Genomic DNA, 19,448 nt, shown 5'->3' with positions numbered 1-19,448 from the left:
CCCTCTCACTCTTCCAGATCACTGGGAACGTTTTTCTCTGAGGAAGGGCAGGAGCCTCTCTCAAAACCTGTGACAGCTCTCTAAGCTACCTGTTACTTAAGAAACTTTGCTCTCCTTCTCACGGCTGCGTCTTCCAGTTTTTGCCAACTGCTGCTTCTCCTCATTTCAGCTCTTCAGTGATCCCCAACCATTTTAACCACAGCAGGGCAGTTTCCAAATGCTTCCAGGCTGTTTTCTCCCTCCCTTCAAGGCAGCAGCAGCTTCTGTGACCAAAAACCTTGTCTAATATGGAGGCTTCCTGCTGTTTTGGTTTTGGTTCCAGCCTTGGCTTAAAGGTGTTAGAAACGGGACCATTTGCCTGGCTGATGCACAGTGACAGCAGCAGTTATGAGCACGTCTGGAAATTCTTCACAGCAGTGGTTCGATAGGGTTAATTGTGCCGACCTCATTTAAAAAGCACTTTGAGATCTTATGAATGAATATAAGTGTTTAAAAAACCCCCATGTATTAGAGTTATTAATATGTATTACTCTCACGGCTAATTATTTAAGCCAGAAATTATCGACGCACCCCTTTATAGCAAAAAGTAGAGCAGCACTGCGGGAAGAGGAGTCTGGCAGGCTGGAAAGAGCTTTTAGCACAACATTTGGGGCTGTCCTGCCCCAGAAAACGGCCTTTGCTGTTATGAAGGTAACACAAGACTCCGTGCTTATTAGCCTCAACTCTGTGAAGGCCGACGGCCTTGAAGCCCCCGAAATAAACAGGGAGGCCGAGATACCTTTAAACGGATAAAACCTGAGCTAACAGCAAATGCTCCGCGGCGGGAGGAGAAAAGCCAGGCTCTCATTAGCACTAACAAGCCGCTTTCTCTGCAAGCAGCTCCCGGCTGAGCTCCTTTCGAGGTGAAATGAAGCCCCCCGGTGGCCGCCGGCCGCCTTGCAGCCCCCGCCCGCCTGCCGCCCGCACCGCGCCCGCACCGCGCGCGGGCTCCTCCCGGGCTCCTCCCGGGCTCCTCCCGGGCTCCTCCGCTTCGGCCCCGCTGGAAACCCCGCGGTTTTGCCGCGGCCCGGCCGGTCCCTTGGCGCAGGGCTGACCTCGCCACAGCAACACACCCCTGGGCCCCGCACCAAAAAGTTCGTCGTCGTCTTCTCCCAGCCCGCTTTCATGAGTCGCCGAGTGAGGGTAAACAGCGGCGGGCTGACAGACGATGTAGGCATCGGCTGACGGGATTTGCATCCTGCGTACAACATACGGGTTACGGCTCGCACAGGGGTGATGTGGATATTACCCGTGTTCCCTCTTAGGCTAAAGAGCAAACCCAAACCTCGACAAACGCAATGCAGGTTGCAGTTCTTTCACAAAGAAAGTAATTGGCGGACATCCTTGTCTCGTGCGGTGGGAGTTTGGTTTTGCCAACTGTTTGTCTTACACTGGAAGAACAGGTACTTCAGAAGCTCACGTGCAAGTGTCCTTTTCCCAGTTAAAGCCACTCCTTCGGCATTCTTCATCAGCGGAACCCGGGTGCACTGAAAAGCTGGCATGGGCCAAACGGTTTTGTTAAATTGCTCTCTCAGGGCCCTGTCTTTTTCTATTATTGAGCAGGTTTTAAACACTCTTGTATCTAAAGGTGTCCCTGTGTCTAGACATACAGGCGATAACTGAGCAGGCAGTGTGTTTGTGCTGGAATAAAGATCTGACCAAATAACCCAAGCATATGACTGATCAAAGAGCTTTAGATACCCAGATGCAGGGCGTTAGCTGGGGCTTCTACTGGGGCTTCTACTTTGGTCTCTCTAGTTCATGAATTTCCTTCCTCCCTGAGTGCAGAAGCTCCTTATTAAATTAAAGAGCCCACAGCTGATTCATGCAGAGTCTTCAAGGGATGTGCTCATTTCACTGGAGCAGCAGAGATATGGGCACAGATTACCAAGGGCAATCTGAAGGGTTTTTCGTCGTCATTGGAATATGCATAGAATTTGTTGGGGTTCTTTTTCTGCAGAGAAAAGATGTCAGACATACCTTTTTATAGCAGTTAATAATTGGAATATAATTACTTAATATTGCCACAGATCTGAATTATGAAGTAATGCTTCTTACTGCAGAAACATTATACAAATATTTTCCTATTGGGTGCATCACAGGTTAGAGTTATAAGAGGGTCTCATGTACTAGAATCAGCTGCCACCATCCTGGCCTTGAGCATGTATGTCATTGCCTTGTGACACTGATTTCTACGGGACTGTTCATACAATAAGGTACTACTAGGTTCTCATTAGAACTAGAAAAACTAAGCTGATAGGAGTTGGCATTTTTTTGATCAGGTTAGAGCTTTTTTTTGCGATAGTGACTAGAAGTAAGTACCTCCTGTGGATTGCATTCTCTGTAGAAACAGTTAGCAGTCTATCAGAAACATCTTCCAAGGAAATACGAAGCTCTGCACACCTTCTATACAATACTGTATCAATCCAGCTGAAGAGCCACAACCTACACATACCACCTTCTGTTCTGAATCCCACCAGGCTCATTTCCTCAGACACAGCTAACATTTGGAAAACCCACAAATTAATGGTGCGTCGTGCAACTGCAAGAACAAACCAAGCATTTGCCATAGGCAAAAATGGAGCTACAGCGATGGGAAAACCGTACTGGCACACTGGGCCTTGTTTCTGTGGGTAAGGCAGAGAACATAGTCCAGGTTATAGTTCCTCCTCTCTCTTTGACCAACTCTGTCTTGCCACCACAGCATAGTCACCATCAGATGGCAGAGTCCAGTACTCAAGCCAACTTTTTGGAGCTAGTTGACATGTTCACAGTACATTGCTACACAGGCGTCTCTAGAAGCTGCATTTTAAACTGTATCCTCCCATGTCTGGACCCCGGTGTGGGTCCTGGAGCAGCTCACGTAGCTGTGCAGGCTCGTGTCAGCACCAGGCGTGTGCAGGACTGTTGTGTGCGTGGCAGCAGCACACCAGCGCCTCGAAGCATGGGGTGCTCAGAGGGAGCCTTGGCACTTCCCTCCCTAAAGCCTGCTCCTTGGGGAAGGCTGAATGCGGTGCTCTTGTACCAGATTATGTGATGTACGTGCCAGAGAAACAAGTTACTTTATAACCTTAGCACTAGTCCTGGAACATGTAGGAATATGCTGTTCATATTGCTTTGACTAGCAAGCTGCTATTTAAGGTTCAGGGCAAAGCTTTAAACCCTAAAAAGGCTTTGACGTAATTGCTGGGGGCGGGGGGACACGATGACGAATGATACAGACAGGACTTCAGAAAAAAGGAATAAAAGAAGGATTACATACGAAACTTCAGTTTGCTAATCAATACCCACTGGAGCTTCTGGGTAAGCACTATCCCATATTTCCTGAGAGAGGTTAAATGCGAGCTGATCACCCCAGCTCCTCAATTTAATACATCTATCAGGGTTAACAATGACCTGGGTATGAGATCAGTCACTTTATTTCCTATGGAAAATTCTCCTATCCTCCATTAATAAAATAATTAAATTCCCTGCAGTGTAAAGTATTTATTGGTTAATTCTTCTTGGGAGTCGCTTGTCTTGACTATGTTCAATGTTTTGTAAAATTCAAGATTAGGCTCATTATATTAAGAACAGGATTCAAATCTATTTCAAATCTCATAATGGCATCCTCTCCTGCTACAAAATCTCATCCTGGACTGCATATGGGAAGACAAAATTAGTCCTTTTCAAGAAACAACTATCAAAGATCAATGACCATCAAAGCGCTTTACGTCAGGGAAAAATGAAAGAGGCCAAATTTCAAGATAGTACAGACAGTCAGTGAGACTGGAGTGCTTGAAGCTGGTGAAATTTTTTTAAGTCATTCACAAATACTATATCTACCCTTGACAGGTCATTTCATTCTATTTAGCACTTTTTATTCTCTGTGGTTTATAAGCTCTTAAGCAAATGTAAGAGGTAGGAAAAGCTAACGCGTCTGATAATACACTATATCAGGCTGACAACCTAACTGAATTTCCCTTGTGGTGCTAGCAAAATGCTGTTCCAAAAAGTAATAATGCATACAAAAAAAAAGGAGAAAAGGGGAAAAAAAAGGATCATAGAGATCATGCCGTCACATTTAATTTCAGAGAACAAAACCTGAAGCTGATTTCTCTTTAGATCAGTTGTATACCAGTTGGAACACGGGTGCCTAGCACTGCGACAGGGTAATATGATCTGAGCTTTAAATAGCTGCCAAATAACCATGTGGTGGCTGGCAGCATTAAACGTGTTGCAATGAGAGTGATCTGTTTCAAAGTAAAGCCACATAACAGAGGATAAGTCAATCTGATGTGGTATAGAAAAGGAGGGGGGAATGTTTTTCATTATCTTTCTGGGTTTCTTTCTGTTTTAAATGTGTTTCCATCTTAAAGATGTGTTAATTTAAGATCTTTTCCTTAAACTGTTTAAAACCTGAATCACGTGCAGGTCTTTTCAGAGAACATCTCCTTGGGCACCTGGGGCACAGGGTGGGGGGGAACGGTGTGCCAAATGTGAAGTACCACCGCCGAGACCATCCTCTTGCTGCAGCCCAGTTCAGAGTGGCTGCCTCCCAGCGTGAAAGGCACCGTCCGTCTGGAGGGGCTCCCCCTAGTTTGCACTGAACGCATCCTTGGCGGTTTTTAGGAACAGATACGGAACAGATCTACGGCAAATAACATGGGGTGAGTTCTGCTCCAGGCCCTCCCCTTATCCTCACGGTAAAATGTAGAGCCTTGCAGCACCCCGTGAGGCCCCTCTGGGCCTTTGGCACGTAGGGAAAAACCAGGTGCAGAGTTTGGAGGTGTCCAACATAGGAGATGCTGCCAGCCCTCCGCTCCTTCTTACCTTCATGTCAAGTGGCTCTCCTGATCCCTAATGTCAACGTGTCTCCTGGGCAGATGAGCCACACTGTGGACTGGAAGGATAGACCAGTTTAAACTGGTAATGTGAGTAAGAGACATGGCAGGAAAAGTGGCACTGTAAATACTTGTGATTCTTCATCCCTTCTGTCACTTTTGATTATAGATGACTGACTTCTGTTTTCAATTTCAGTATCTCCACCGACTTCAGCAGCACCAATCCAGATTTACGCTAAGTTAATACAGCAGAATTTCATGTGAACATACTTTATCTAGTCTTCATTGCCTGGAAATCACATTGCTGAAAGTACAGATAGGAACAGGAGAGCCACAGGAAAACCCAGCTGCTGCATCAGAAGGTAAATAGCTCATTTAAGAGGTACAATATGACTTCCTAAAAGATAATAAGCACAACGTACTTTGCAGCCAGTTAGGCTTTTGCAAGAACGGGGACACAGCAATACCGACACTACTTACGATCGTCCTACTAGCAGTTTACTAGCACACTATAGAGTACAGACTCAGTTGCAGCAGCTAGGCACCCTGCAGAGAAATAGAGCAAGCTTTATTTTGCATTTCCTCAAAGGAGAACATTGCTTTACCTCACTAACATAAATGTCAATAAAGAGCCACCTATTTCATGAAGGTCAGCCCCAGTGAAACTTCCAGCAGCCACCCCAGTGAGTAACAAGGATAAACCCGGGGCAAATCCTTTTCTGACTGTTTTTGTCCGCAGCTGCCTTTGCCACGTTGTGTCAGCACGTCCCCCAGGAATGCACAACAGCTGCACAGCGGGCTGGCAAAGGGCATGGCAGAGGGACGCTCACCCTCCTTTCTCTCCCTCCTTTCTCTCTCTCCATCCCCTCGTTTTCTCACTGCCTCTTTCGTGGGCAGTCACGGTCCTCACCATGTTTGCACCAGACAAGCGGATGATTGTCGGATTGAAAGTAATCGGAAAATGTGTCTTATCTACCTGTTCCTTTTACCATCACTTTTCCACACGTTACTTAAAAGAAAAAAAATCTCTTTTCTTCCAATATGACCACAGGCTATTAAGCCAGGCAGGCAATTAAAAATAAAAACCCCCAAACCCTATAGGTTTGTAAGAAACACAGTTCTTTGACCAATTTCACAGAATATTTTGATTACAGTATTTAATCCCCTTTACAATCTTTTACTCAGCTGTAATCATGAAAATCCCTGCATCGCCGCCAAGGATTTTCTAGACAAAAGCGTATCTGGAAGAATGCCACAGAGCGAGTCTCCTTAGCTGGCCTGTCTTCCCCGAGTTCTTACAAACCCCTTCCCCTGCCCACAGTGCTTTAATGAAACCAGAAGAGCAAGAGTTAGACTGTGCTTTTAGGTAATATCCACACAGAAACGCCACATCACCACCCTCAACACCGCTCCCTGGTCTGCAGCAGCTCCTTATTACACATCATACACTCAGCTACATACGTGTTTTGGAGGGAGGAAGCAACCTGTCCACACCATTTCACAAGGAACCTCACTCTCAGTTCTGCCATTAGGAGAAGAAGGTAGTATCCAATTAAAGCAAATGGATAGAGCTGCAGACTCTTGCCAAAAGTGTGAGTCTGAGCGAGTGACGAATTTATGAGTACTCAAGCAATTTCTACTGACGCCAGGAAGGCTTCCTGAAGTTTCTAAGGAAACCCTCAGAAACACCTTGGATCTTCAACGGCCATTACGCCCGCCATCTGACCCAAAGGGTTGCCTCCAAGAGAGGCCGCCTCGCACACAAGAGTGTAGCTAATTTAGCTGCATAATGGAGAGAGTTCTGAAGATGCACATGGGCTGAATTAAGGGCTCCACGGGAGCCTTTGGCTCATTCCTTGCCAAGTTTATTAGTTGCTGCTGCACACATGGTTAGGCTTGCTGGAAGAAGTCCAGCGCTGAGGCACCTCTCAATTCCTCCAGCTTCTAAAAGTTGCAAGAAAGTGGCTCAAGCGTATTGCCCCCTCTAAGCTCTTGTGGAAAAGGACTCTCCCCTGCAGAGAAGCAGACGGGGTTTGGGAGGGGTACCTAGTCAAATAACTCTTGATTATTGAATTTACCTCCACAATTACCAGTGAGTATCTTAGACTGTAAAGGGGGTAAATACCAACAGATTGTATTATTTGAGAAACAGTATGTGATTGTGTAATTAAGGGCAGGAATATAATACCATATGCACAAGGGGCAGGGTTAATTTCAGCATTTCCTGACTATCCAAGGGCATTATGGTGTAACCCTAATGTTCTCCGGATGGCTATCATTTATGAGGAGTTCATATATATGCTTATGAATATTTGGTTAAAATTCACCCATCATACTCTCTGACACAGTAATTAAAAACACCATGTTAGCTGCCAATAAAAATATTTTTGTGATTTGGTAATTATTCCAAACCTCATAGTCCCAGCTCCCCTACCCCCCGCCCTTGTTGTCTTCCTGTTCTATGATGTATAAAGCTAATCTTGATGATGGAAAAATAAATAAGTAGCAGGGAAGGCTGGAAAGCTTCCAATCACAAAAGCTCCTGAAATGGAAGCAACATCCAATCTGGCCCACCACATCTTCTAGGTGGGCACTCCTTTCCTGCCTTTTAGTGATGCTTTCAGTATTCATAACAGCTGTGGAATTAAGCATTATGAACAAGAAGAAACCAACATGCAGTCTTTATTTTTCCCCATCAGTCCCGAAATATTCTGCATTGAGTTACAAAGGGAAAACCAACACACTCTCAGATGGATTTAATTTCAACTTGGGCCCAATGCCAGACAAACTTTCCCCATTGTTAAAACTCCACTCCATCTTTTCCATACCATGCATACAGTCCCATCCTCACCCATCTTCCAAACATATGCACACACACACACACATATACACAGCAAACCAGCCAATCCTGCAATACAGAACCAAATCCATCTCCCCTGCTGTCTTAGCTAGTCTCATTGCTTTCCCTGGGATGACTAGCAGGCAAGTTGGATTTGGTCTATAATGCCGATTTTTAATATTTGGGAAAATGAAGGCTACATAAAACATACATTTTCATGTCCTAGATATTGTCTTCATAATAAACCTTTTTTAATAAAAAAGTCATTTTACACAACAGGGAAAATGTTTGTTGGAGGAGCCAATTATTCCATTCAAAAATAAAAGGTTTAAAACTTGATTAAAATATTAATGCTATAATTCAAAGTACAATTTTGGCATAACTTCAGCTAGTGATTTAACTATGGCATATTGGCTTATAGAATCATGCAACAAACATGGATTTCAGAATACAGAAGTATACAGCTTTCAAATGCATACAGAAAAGAGAAACGTGTAACAGAAGCAGTTAACCTTTTACATGTACAGACTAGCACCAGGTCGCTGCTCACGGCAACTGTCTTCTCTCTCATCCTCTTCCCATGGATGCTGCATGAACAACTGCACTCTATTTTTACAAAGTGCCGACATGTTTGCTTGCATTAAAGCTAAGGCAAGTAGTGGAAAACAGGAGAGGAGGTAGATTGAATTACTGTGTTTGAAAGCTTGTTTTCTCCTCCACCTTGTACCATTCTCCACAAGCAGAAGCACAAGGTAAATGTTAAAAGACAAATGTATAAAATGTTGATTTGGCCCACTTCATGTTGGGCTTTTGGTTGCAGAAAATTTTTGCCTTCCTCTGTTTGCAAAACTGCAAAAATACTGCTAATAGTACAATATGGAGAACCACGTGGGTACTTTCTAAAGAACTAAAATAAAATAAACTAGTTGGGACTAAAGGTGGTTTCTTCCTGTATTGGGTTTTGTGTCCTTAACCCTTAAACAAGTAACAGAAGAACTTCCAGAAGTCTGCCTGCATACTTAGGATCACCATAATGGTAATAATGTATAAAATTGTGTTCCAGTTTACAATTGTCATGAAGTTTCACCAGGATTCCTGTATTCCCTTCAGCAGTGTATGACTAGTCTGAGTGTAAATAAATGGCACGCCCTACCAACAAGAACAGCATTCCTGCTAATAAAGCAAAAAATACTCCTATAGGAGCCACCATAAAAGACCAGCCATAGCGTACATAAACAGCAAAGTCTGGGCAATCCATTTTTTTCATGTTTGTGTAGTTTTCCAGATCAGCCACCGCCTGGACCCAGATGACATACATCACGACTACCAGCGAAAACAAGACACCTGGAAAAGAAACACCAGGTTTTAACAACAGTGTGAGACAAATGCTGGGTGCACTTACTCTAATACCTAGAAACCCATCAATGCTTGAGGCCTCATCTCAAGGCACAGTCAGCTACCACTGCATATTTTTTGCCTTTGGTTTCCTCTAACAAGCACTATCTCCATCTTACTTCTGATTGGCACTGAAAGGCATACTCCCATGACAAAGGATATGTCTGGTTTTGGTGGGCAAACTGAAACACAGGTGTGTTTAGGGATAAAATTCAGGCTGGTATATACCGTTTTCAATTCAGGAGCCGAGAGAGGTGGAAAGAGGGGGGACAGGACAGGATGACCTGGAAAAAAATACCTACTTTTGCTTCCCAAACTTTGACATTGTTTCTATCACAGTGTTTTGGATGAGACATGAAAAGGGGAAAGGGGTGGGAAATCTTTCTGTCATCTTCACCTCTCTATATTTTGCTTATTTTTTCTTATGAAAAGGGCTTAGTTTGGAACATACTACCTTCAGAGTATTCTACTCAAATATTTTGCAGACAAATTCAGATGTATTTCTTTCAAAATCCTCTACATTAGAAAAGAAGTTCCTGGTATAGGAACAAAACCCAACAATAATTAAATAATAGCTATGAAGCAGGCTATTAGTATTAACCTCAGATTGGATAGAATCATAGAATCATTTAGGTTGGAAAATACCTTTAAGATCATCAAGTCCAACCGTTAACCTAGCACTGCCAAGTCCACCAAAATACAACAGTTTCCTGGAATTAATCCACCACATAATTCACAGCCTTTTCCCAGCCACTCCTCTGAAAGGCCTTTGGATTGTTTACACATGATAGTAATAGGAGCACGTGTCCTTACAAACTTTGTTAATCTCTTTGTTACTATGCACCAGAAGGAGATATAAGACAAAAGTGCTTTCCAAAGTATCAGTCACATGCCTAATATTTCATTTCACTTTAGAGGAATGCGGACACTTGAGAAATGCAAGCCTGCAGCACAGATGCTCTAGCAGATCTGCTGGAAAACTGAGGGCACAAGTCTGAATTTTTTGCATGCTCCAGCCTGTACCCACTTGCTCATTGATCTCCAGCTGTCACAGCACAGTTACAGCAGCAGGACTAGCTATTCCAACATTAAAATATTTGGGGGACACCACTCCATCATGTTTTTATCCCAGGATGTTTAGGTGCCTCATTAAAACCACAAGCCAGTGCATACTCCTTGGAACACTTATTGTCAAACTTGAGTCTACAGGCTGTAGAGCAGCAGAGTATAAGTCAAAGGTATTTGTGGTCTCTTCCCCATCCTCCTACATACTTGTAATGCAACCTTGAACAAATATGACACTTCTGGCAAAACCCACAAATGCACTTTGTAAGCACCCATGGACAGGCATTTGCTTCCAGACCCACCAGTCCTGGTAACCTTTCATGGTTAGCATTCCCCATCCCCACCCTGTGATGCTGCCTCACCACCTCCTTTCCCTGCCCTTCCTACCCACTTAGTAGGGAGCAACTCTTGTTATCATTCCTTCATTTGCTTCAGGCAAAATCAGACAGGTTAGCTGCAGCAGTTTAAATTGGTGATCTGGTGACATTCTTGTTGGTGCTTTATTGTCAAAATGTAATACCTTTACATTCTAGACATCCTGAACATCTGACAAGTGAGAGCTCACAACTCAATGGTTGTGAATACTACCTTTTGAAGCCCACCAAAAAATGAGCTGAAGTAGTTAACCTGACGCATAATCAAAACGTGACTGAAAATCCTAAAGGATCTGCAATTTTTATGAGGCTGAAAGAAAGGAGAAAAACTAAATAAAGAAGGAGGCAGACACATTTCCTGTCTATGAAATATACTTCCAGGATTACATTTTTTGCTAGGGCTCAAATAACTAACAAAGTTAAAAAAAAAACAACACTCAACTCTAAAAGGCATAAATTCAATTTTGAAAGTATTTTACCTAAGTAAAACTCAATTTTGATGGAATTTAGTGCTGCGATTGTATTAAACATACAACTGGTGAAACAATCAGAGAGAACGATCACCTTAGGGCCAGACATAAAGAATGAGAAATTAAATGGAAGACTTTCCAAATACAAGTCAAATTGAGCAGAAGATTCCTATAACAGAACATCTAATGATAACAGATTATGTAGCAACACAGGAAAATTAGAAACAAACAGAGGTAGTAACTTTTGATGTAAAAAGTAAAAAGATGCAGGGCCAAATTCATAAATGGAGTTATTAGAGACATGGAGTTTGTTCAAGGTTTCAAAACTTCAACCAAAAAAAAAATTATAGCCCAAAGATTTGGAAAGATACATTGATATGGCACAATCCATACGAACATTGGAATTTACCTCTTCAGATGGCTGTGCCTGTGCATTTTCAATGTCTGTAGTCTTCTATTTATTCTCCACATCAGGGCAAACTTAGTTCAAAACAATAATAATTACAGAAAGTAGTGATGTATATTCCCTTACTGTAGCAGCAGGTAAGTGTAACCATTCCTTGCACATCTGGAACGCTTTTGACCTCTGGCACCCTGGGCCAACACAAAGCTACATAGCCCAGTTAGTCAGAAGCATCTGTCATTAAAACAAAACTCATTCAGAGGTGCTTTAATGTTGAAATGGGCACGCCTTGCTCTTCGGGCAGTCTGGAGCAACACCTTCTAGGTGGTTAAACTAGAGCCAACTCCATGTAGGTGCAAAATAGCAAGCCAGTGCTGCCAACGGTAAAACAACTTCAGGGAAGCTGAAATCCATCTGGTGATTTCACAGCAAGCTGCTAATACCTCTGTGTGGCAAATTGTTGGGTATGGAAATTTGCTGAAGAAATGTATGTCAAGCAGAGATAAATGTCCTTCTTTAAAAGAAAGAAAAAGAAAGGGAGAATATGTAAACCCTCTTAGTTAATTAAGGCACTAGAGGAGTACTTAAGGGTTCTCGCTATCTGCTAATGGAGGCTAATTAGTAGGTATATTGCTCAGTGTGTTCAAGAAATGTCTTGAACAGTAGAATCAGGCTACGCAAAAACTGACCACATCATGTTGCCTCCAACAGCATTTCATTTGTTAGTGCTCCTTTTGTCTAATTTTCAGAGAGTTAAGATTTCATGGGAGTTAAGCACTTTCACAGGAGTTTACTGAGGCTCCTGTATGTTACAAATGGTAACAGAGAAAAAGGAAAACAGAAGCATTTCTTAACAGGTAGATCCTCTGTTTAGAACATTTGGTCTTGTTTCGTAAGATGTTAGAGTACTTTAGAAGCAGTGGTGAGAGCAGGGAAGCAGATCTTGTACTTCTATTATCACTAATGCATCTACTTAAAATGTTTGATGTTTAGGGCCAGAGGCATTAGTTCCTTCCTATGCATTAAGCACTTCAGGTTGTGCTTAAATTTAAGCACATGTGCAAGTCTATTTGACTTAAAAGGTTTTTCCTCCTGGCATCCACGCTGATTGCATCAAAATACCTGATTCAAAGGCAAGTTGTGAGCTTAATGAATGGTCACTAGCGCTGCAATATTTATCTGGTTGTTAGATTCCAAAAGAATACTGTTTCTTTTCAGATTATATAATTTCATGTCTGTTTGCATTGTCTTATTTTAACAAAATGTTAACGGTTCAAGAAAGGTTTGAAGAAAAAGCAGTACCAAGAACAGAGTACAAACAATTTGTTCAGCAGGCTGAGGAGCATGTAAAATTCAGATACATGTAGCACGTGAAGTATTTTTTACAGGCCACAAGATATCAATTTGGTCTATGCCTTATGAACTGTAATAGTCATGTCGAATAACAGTCAGTACTTTAGATGGTGTTTACAAAAATATAGATCAAAAGCTGGGTTTATCTCCATTTTGTAGAAAGAAAAATGAGGCACAGAAACAACTAATCTGATATTCAGAGGTTCTAAGTATCTAAGCTTTGCTCTCAACTCTGGCTTTCAAAGGAGTTTTGCTCCTCAAAGTCAAGGCAGATTTGCTTAACCCATAACACATACCATAACAGAGTTGCTAATAAATACAAGTCTTCTGCCTCTCCATCCTTCTACTTTGTGCGTACATCTACACTATTTCCGCAACATTCTGCTTTCATTATTTATACCAGTCAGTGAAGGGCCATTCACTGGAGTGTACTTAAACAAAAGGAAAAGCATTGGACTGAAGGCAATACAAAATCTTACTAAGCAATTGTCTATCTTGGTCTGCTTAAGTGTTTTAAATTAGCTCCCATCACTGCAAAATTTCACGGCCTCAATTTATATGTAGAGAATACTGTATTTTTTAAGAAAAATCATATATTGCAAAAAGTTTAAAATTAGCCTATTTCTTTACATCACCCCCAATCACAAGGTTTTGACTTGATTCTGCAGAATCTAGTGCAGTCACTGGAACACTAGTAACTCAGAACCATCAGCAGAGTCCATGCAAAACTGAAGAGAGGTCAGAATTAGACTCTTTAACTGCTGGAGAGTATTTTCTTAGATAAATTTTATGCTGGTTGTGGAAGACAATGGGGAGAATTCTGCTATTTATATAACTACACTACTGCTATTCCATCCTACTTCTGTATCCACAAGTTTGCCTCCCTAGCTTGTCTCTTTCCTTCAGAATATTAGTCATGCCAGTAAGAGTTGAGAAAGCACGCATTACAAGTGTAATAGGAATGCCTGTTCATTAGGGAGGAGAAGATACTAAAACGAATATATATTTATTCTGGGAAATCTGTTCCTGCAGTCTTGCACTGACTATCTTGTGAATGTCATGAACTCTCATAGCCAAGCTCCAAGGCAAAATTACTGAGATTGAAAAAAAATCTCCACAATTTAATGAAGCAAATATTTTTAGGAACAATGTGTGCTATGATGTATTTCTACATTTTCAGCATTTAGACCTTTTGCATAGTGTGTGGGTGTCCATTTGCCCTTGCCTTTTAGTGAATATAAAATAAAACAGCAGTTGCATGAATCAGGAATGATGGGGGAAATTATTCGTAGAACATGAAGTATGTCTGAGAGAGATTAAGACAAATAAATACTTCCCTCCCCCTCCTTTTTCTTTCTTTTTTTCCATTTTGCATTTTTTTAAGAACACACATGTTTGATACACAGCTCTGTGCAGTGTGATAAGACGTGGACTCCTCTGAGGTCACTCTTTTCTGTCTTTTGCATTTATTCTTTTGAATTTCTTTCAAACAAATACTTGTGCATATTGCAGAGGAGAAAGAATACAGAACCTTTAGAAATGTCTATGAATTCAAGAAGCAGTTTGCTGGCCTTTAGTACTTATTCTTCCCACGTAGAAATGCCTTTCACTTGTCAATGGTGAATGGCTGTTTATGGCATGAATCTTTTACTATGCAGACATGAAGACAACAGGTGCTGGAAAGAATGATATGAGCTTTTTACTTGTGCCTAGAAGTTTAGAACTCTATCTCACTTGAGGAAAACTTGTATGTGTGTATATACTTTTTTTTCAATTGCATTTTTCTGTCCTTGTCCTTATTACAGATTCTGCCACCTACCTTGGCCTCTTGTGACCTTTATTTAAAAAGTATGGTTGACATTCTGCCCTGAAGTACGTGCAGAGGATCCCACTTAAGAGCTATGGGACTTGGCATATAGCTCTGAAGACAGATGTTTGTCCTCATCTAGGAGCTAGAATTAAAATATCAGCTTTTTCCACTCTTTTGGCAGGAAGCAGAAGTCGTACTTCAAATCTTGGTTCTTCACAAGGGTGTGATTCTGCAATGCTCTGTGCACATCCTGGGGGCTTGCTTGTTTGATATCAGTACAAGAGGACAGTTTTCACCACCACCCAGGCAGGAACAGGCCCAAGGTAATTATGGACTTCATTGAAGGCTGCTTTAAGTGATTATTTTATGGCAGCTTTCCCTTCTTTTCCTATGACCTTTGAAGCAACTATAAGGCTTCTTACAGTTTGCACTACTGTAGCTGCTCTTGGTCCATCCTCTGATGTTGTAGACATGGAGGTGAGGCTGCAAAGACAGTGCTCAAGTCACTGACTCTGGTATTGTTGAACTGATAAGCACTTTTTCCCCACAGGTGTAGCATCTGTAGTTTCACCTGCAGCCTCAGGTAGTTAATGTGGTTACAAAGCTTAATAGGGAAAGCTGCTAGTCAATAAGCTGCCACCAATACTAATAGTTGTGTGTGCCTCTCCATTTGTGGTAGTTCAGCTGCACCACTCAATAGGAGAAGTAGGCAGCCTTTCTTAAAGATCAGGATGAAGAAAAGGCAGGTGTGTGGCTGCCACAGATCAGACATCAGAATTGCTCTGCGGGTAGGCTTGCTGCTATTCTGGGCCCCAGATATGCAACACTGTGGAGAGGCTTCTGAGGCTCCTTTGGCCCTTAGAGACCCTTTGCAGTTTATCCACATGGGCACCAGCGATGCTGGCAGAGAGACCTTGAGTCCTTGAGTGGGTAATTACAGGGCTCTGAGGGTGAGGGGTAAGGGCATAGGGGCCCAGGTGATGATGGTCTCAAACCTGCTGCCCAAAGGATAAAAACTGTACAAAAGTTGGCATACACTGTGCATCAGCTCCTAGCTTTGTAGCTAGTGTTGCAAGCAGGGCTTTGGCTTCTGTGACCATGGGACCCTCTTTGAGATACAAGGACTGCTGGGGAGAGGCAAGATCCATCAGACAAGGTGGTGAAAGAGCAACAAGCTCAGTAACTTTGTGAGAAGAGACACAAGCAAGGACCATTGGCAGATGGACATCAAAGCCTCCAGATAAGCAGGGGGAAGGAAATGGAGAGCATATGCATGGGACAGAGCAATGAGGGAGGCTCGTACGCTTCCACTCAGAAAGCAGCACACCTGAAAGTCCATCTCAAATGCATGTACATAAATGAACTCTGTTGGAATAACACAGGAGGAATTCAAGTTCATGCAGTCACTGGATGATAGATGATGCCACTGCAGCTGCAGACATGGTGAGACAGCTTGCTTGATTGGAATGCTTTGCTGGATGGATAAAGACTCTTTAAGAACAGGCAGTTAAGATGGGATGGGATGGCTGCAGTCTGCACAAAGAAATATCTTGAAAGGACAGAGATCTTCTAAGTAACAGAAGCTTATGGGTTAAGATCAAGAAGGTGGACGAAAAGAGTGCGGTCATGGTGGGCATCTGCTACAGGCCACGCAATCAAGAAGAGGAAGTGGACTGGAAAAATAGTTATGATGTCTGGTTCTCACGAGGCTCTCAGCCACCCCAATATCTTCTAGAAGGGCAACACTGCAGAGAGCAAGCAATCCAGGAGGTAGGTAGCTGGACTGCATCAAGGATAACTTTTTGAAACAGGTGTGGAATAGACCAACTAATGGAAGTGCTTTGCTGGACCTGCTACTCAGAAATAAGGAAAAAGTGGTCAGGAATATGATAGATTGTGTTAGCTGTGGTTATAATGGCCATGAAATGGCCAAGTTTAGTATCCTGGGAGGAATATGGAAGGTGAGTAGGAGATTAAAGACGCAGAACTTCAGGAGAACAGACTTCAGCCTGTTCAGGGAAATGGTAGGCAGGATCCCAAGGGAGGCTGCCCTGAAGGGCAAAGGCTGCCCTGAAGGACAAAGGGTTCCTTGAAGGGCAAAGGTGCCCAGAAGAGCTGTTTGTTCCTCACAGGCAACTTCCTTAAAGCACAAGAATGGTCCCTCTCAGTGTGCAAGAATTCAAGCAGGTCCGGCAGAAATGAAAGTTAACCTCATGCAGAGCTGCATCAGCAAGAACACAGTCAGCAGGTTTGAAAATAATATTATTACCCTTTACTCAGCACTTGTGACATCATATCTGGAATACTGTGTCCAGTTTGAGGCCCCCTGGAGAAAGAGACATACCATTAAACTGAGGTGATGACCACCAAGATGGTTAGAGGGATGGAGGACAAGAAGAGGCTGAGTGAGCTGGGGAGTTTTAGTCTGAGAAGAAAACAGTCATCTTCTTTCTAAATGGAGATACAGAGAAGATAAGGATAGACTCTTCAGAGACATGCACACTGGAAGAATGAGACACAGTGGTCACAAGCTGCAGCAAGGACAATTTCCGGTGGATATAAGTTTAAAAAAAAAAAAAATTCACAATAAATTTGGTCATACTGGGACAAATGCCCAAATATGCTGTGGAATATCAATTATTGGAGATATTTTAAATTTGACTGGATAAGACTCTGAGCTGCCTGAACCAACTTTGAAGCCATGCCTGATTTGAAAGGGAGGTCAGACTTGATTGCCACAAGAGGTCCTTTCTAACCAAAACTTATTCTATTTCACTCAGGATCTCTGTTTAGGCTCCTTCCATAGGTCCCTCCCAAAGGCAAGTCTATCTGCCTTAGCACAGATAAGCTGAATTGTCCCTCAGAGACTGTGTTTCTTACTATTGACACTAGAAGTTTGAGCAGTTGGTTCATACCAAACACTTTTAGCTTTTGGATGGCTAAATAGTTGGCATGAATCCCATTTCCAATAATTTCTTCAGCTGCTTTCTGAACCCTAAGATGGTGCAGCAGACCATTATACAAGCTGTTCTCTTCAGTTGAGGCAGAGCTTTTATCTGCTACATAATTTGTCAGTTAAGGTTGCAAAAGGATACGGACACTTCAGTCCAATAACAGCTATTAAAATTGCTTCATCTAATATTTTTCTTTAAACATATATGTAAGTAGGAAAATGACTGCTCTTTCTATCTTCTTCCAAACTTCCACAGAACAACCATCTTGTCTAACTTCTTTCTTGGAAGCTTACTGTTCTCTCCAGTATAACAGCTACTTGAACTTTGTGGTAAGACAGCATCCAGGCCCTTTCAAAACAATGTATATAATTCCTTTTTTTCTCTGAATCAATATGCTGGTTTCTGTCTTACAAGAACTCTAACTTCACCTACAATCTAAGTCACATTACATCCTTTCATTTTCCCATTAGGTCTGTGTCTAAATAGATGCACACCCTGGCTGCATCCTGATCACATGTTGGTATGAGTAGTAAATATGCACCACTTCTCATCACTCTCCCCTTCCATGCCCTGTTTTCCTTTGGGAGGCAGTAAACTAACAGGCTCTCTAGTCCTGAAGGAGATGGACAGAGGAAGAGGTCACAGCAGCAGGGAAGACGGTAGAGCACACCACCCTGCCTTCTAGAGGCAGGCTAAAACACTCCTCTTCTGCATCAGGTTCTACCTCATCTTGCTCTGCCCCCAAGTTATCCCAGATTTAAGATATTAACTATTGTGAGGAATTCCTATTGGGAGAGAAAGAGAGATAGCAATTTCATGCCGTCATACCTTTGGGTCTGAGAATCCCTCCTACTGTCCATTTAACAAGATGGGCCATTGATCAGTAACACCACAGGAAACTGAGTTGTTGTCCAAGACATCCCACAGGACACAGATTTGACTACTGACAATGCAAAGTATTTATAAGCTCTTCTTATGTCAGTATAGTCACTCCCTCCAACATGATTTTAATTCATGACATAACTAAACCCTCACCTTGGCTACAGGAGTATACTGACTTGTGAGAAGAGCTGAGAGCAACAAACTTTTTTTAAATGTTTTTGTGGGTGAAGTGTTGGATAGGATAATGATATTTATAGTAAGTACCTTCCCCAAGCAGCCCTGCCCTAGTGGTGTGACTGGGAGTAGATGCAGAAGAGCTTGGTCAGGAGCTGTGTCACGTTATCCAAGCCAAAATGTCTTGTGCAAGCTGAATGGCTCCAGGATCCTATACTCTGCTGCCACCACTACCTTTTGGCAAATCATAGCAGGATTTTGCTAAATATCTTTGCTTTTCAACAACAATGGTAATAGGAAAAATAACACAGCTCTTCTCTGAAGCCCTGATTGAGAACAGTCCTGAAGTTGAAAGATACTACATATATAGAGAGTAAGAAGTCAGGATTTCCCTTGAAGAACATCTGCTCTATAGGGACAAAGGGTGAGAGGGGCAAAGAGACAGGCCCAAGGTCACACACAGGGATAAGAAAGCTCACTTAACTTCACACACCTAAAAAAATAGTCTCTCTAGATTCCCTCAGTAAAGGAAAGAGAGGTGTAGGGTTTCTCCTAACACATTCATCTGACCCATATTAAACCCCTCTTTCAGGATGAAATGAATCCCCAGCCGAGGGAACTTCTTACACACCTACCGTTTTGACCGCCAATGAATGTTATTGCCTCCTGCAGGCCTCCTAGGGAAGCCAAGGGAGACTAGCGCAGACCTGGGGATCTAACTTTCCCCTGCCTAAATGAGGGCAGATGAACTGACCCAGAGTAGAGAACGCACATGTCGCTTTGGACTTCTGCCCATCAGTTCCTGGTGCCTTCCAAGTGCCCGTCTTCTCTCCAACAGTCTCTGCTACTTTCTAGTGACAACTGAGG

General features: G+C 42.6%; 1 protein-coding gene across 3 annotated transcripts in view; it reads right to left on the bottom strand.

The window, feature by feature from the left end:
- Nucleotides 1-8,000: 8,000 nt before the first annotated feature.
- TMEM182 (transmembrane protein 182) overlaps nucleotides 8,001-19,448 on the bottom strand; it is a 35,139-nt gene continuing 23,691 nt past the window's right edge. For all 3 annotated transcript variants that reach the window (XM_072849766.1, XM_072849765.1, XM_072849764.1), the window contains one exon: nucleotides 8,001-9,045. In XM_072849766.1, coding sequence (XP_072705867.1) covers nucleotides 8,822-9,045 — 224 coding nt within the window. In that variant the 3' untranslated portion in view covers nucleotides 8,001-8,821. The remainder of the gene's footprint in view (nucleotides 9,046-19,448) is intronic.

This window comes from Ciconia boyciana, chromosome 1 (assembly GCF_034638445.1).
Source record: "Ciconia boyciana chromosome 1, ASM3463844v1, whole genome shotgun sequence".
Taxonomy (NCBI): domain Eukaryota; kingdom Metazoa; phylum Chordata; class Aves; order Ciconiiformes; family Ciconiidae; genus Ciconia; species Ciconia boyciana.
Note: the sequence above shows the minus strand (reverse complement) of the source record. Positions and strands in the feature narration are given on the sequence as shown.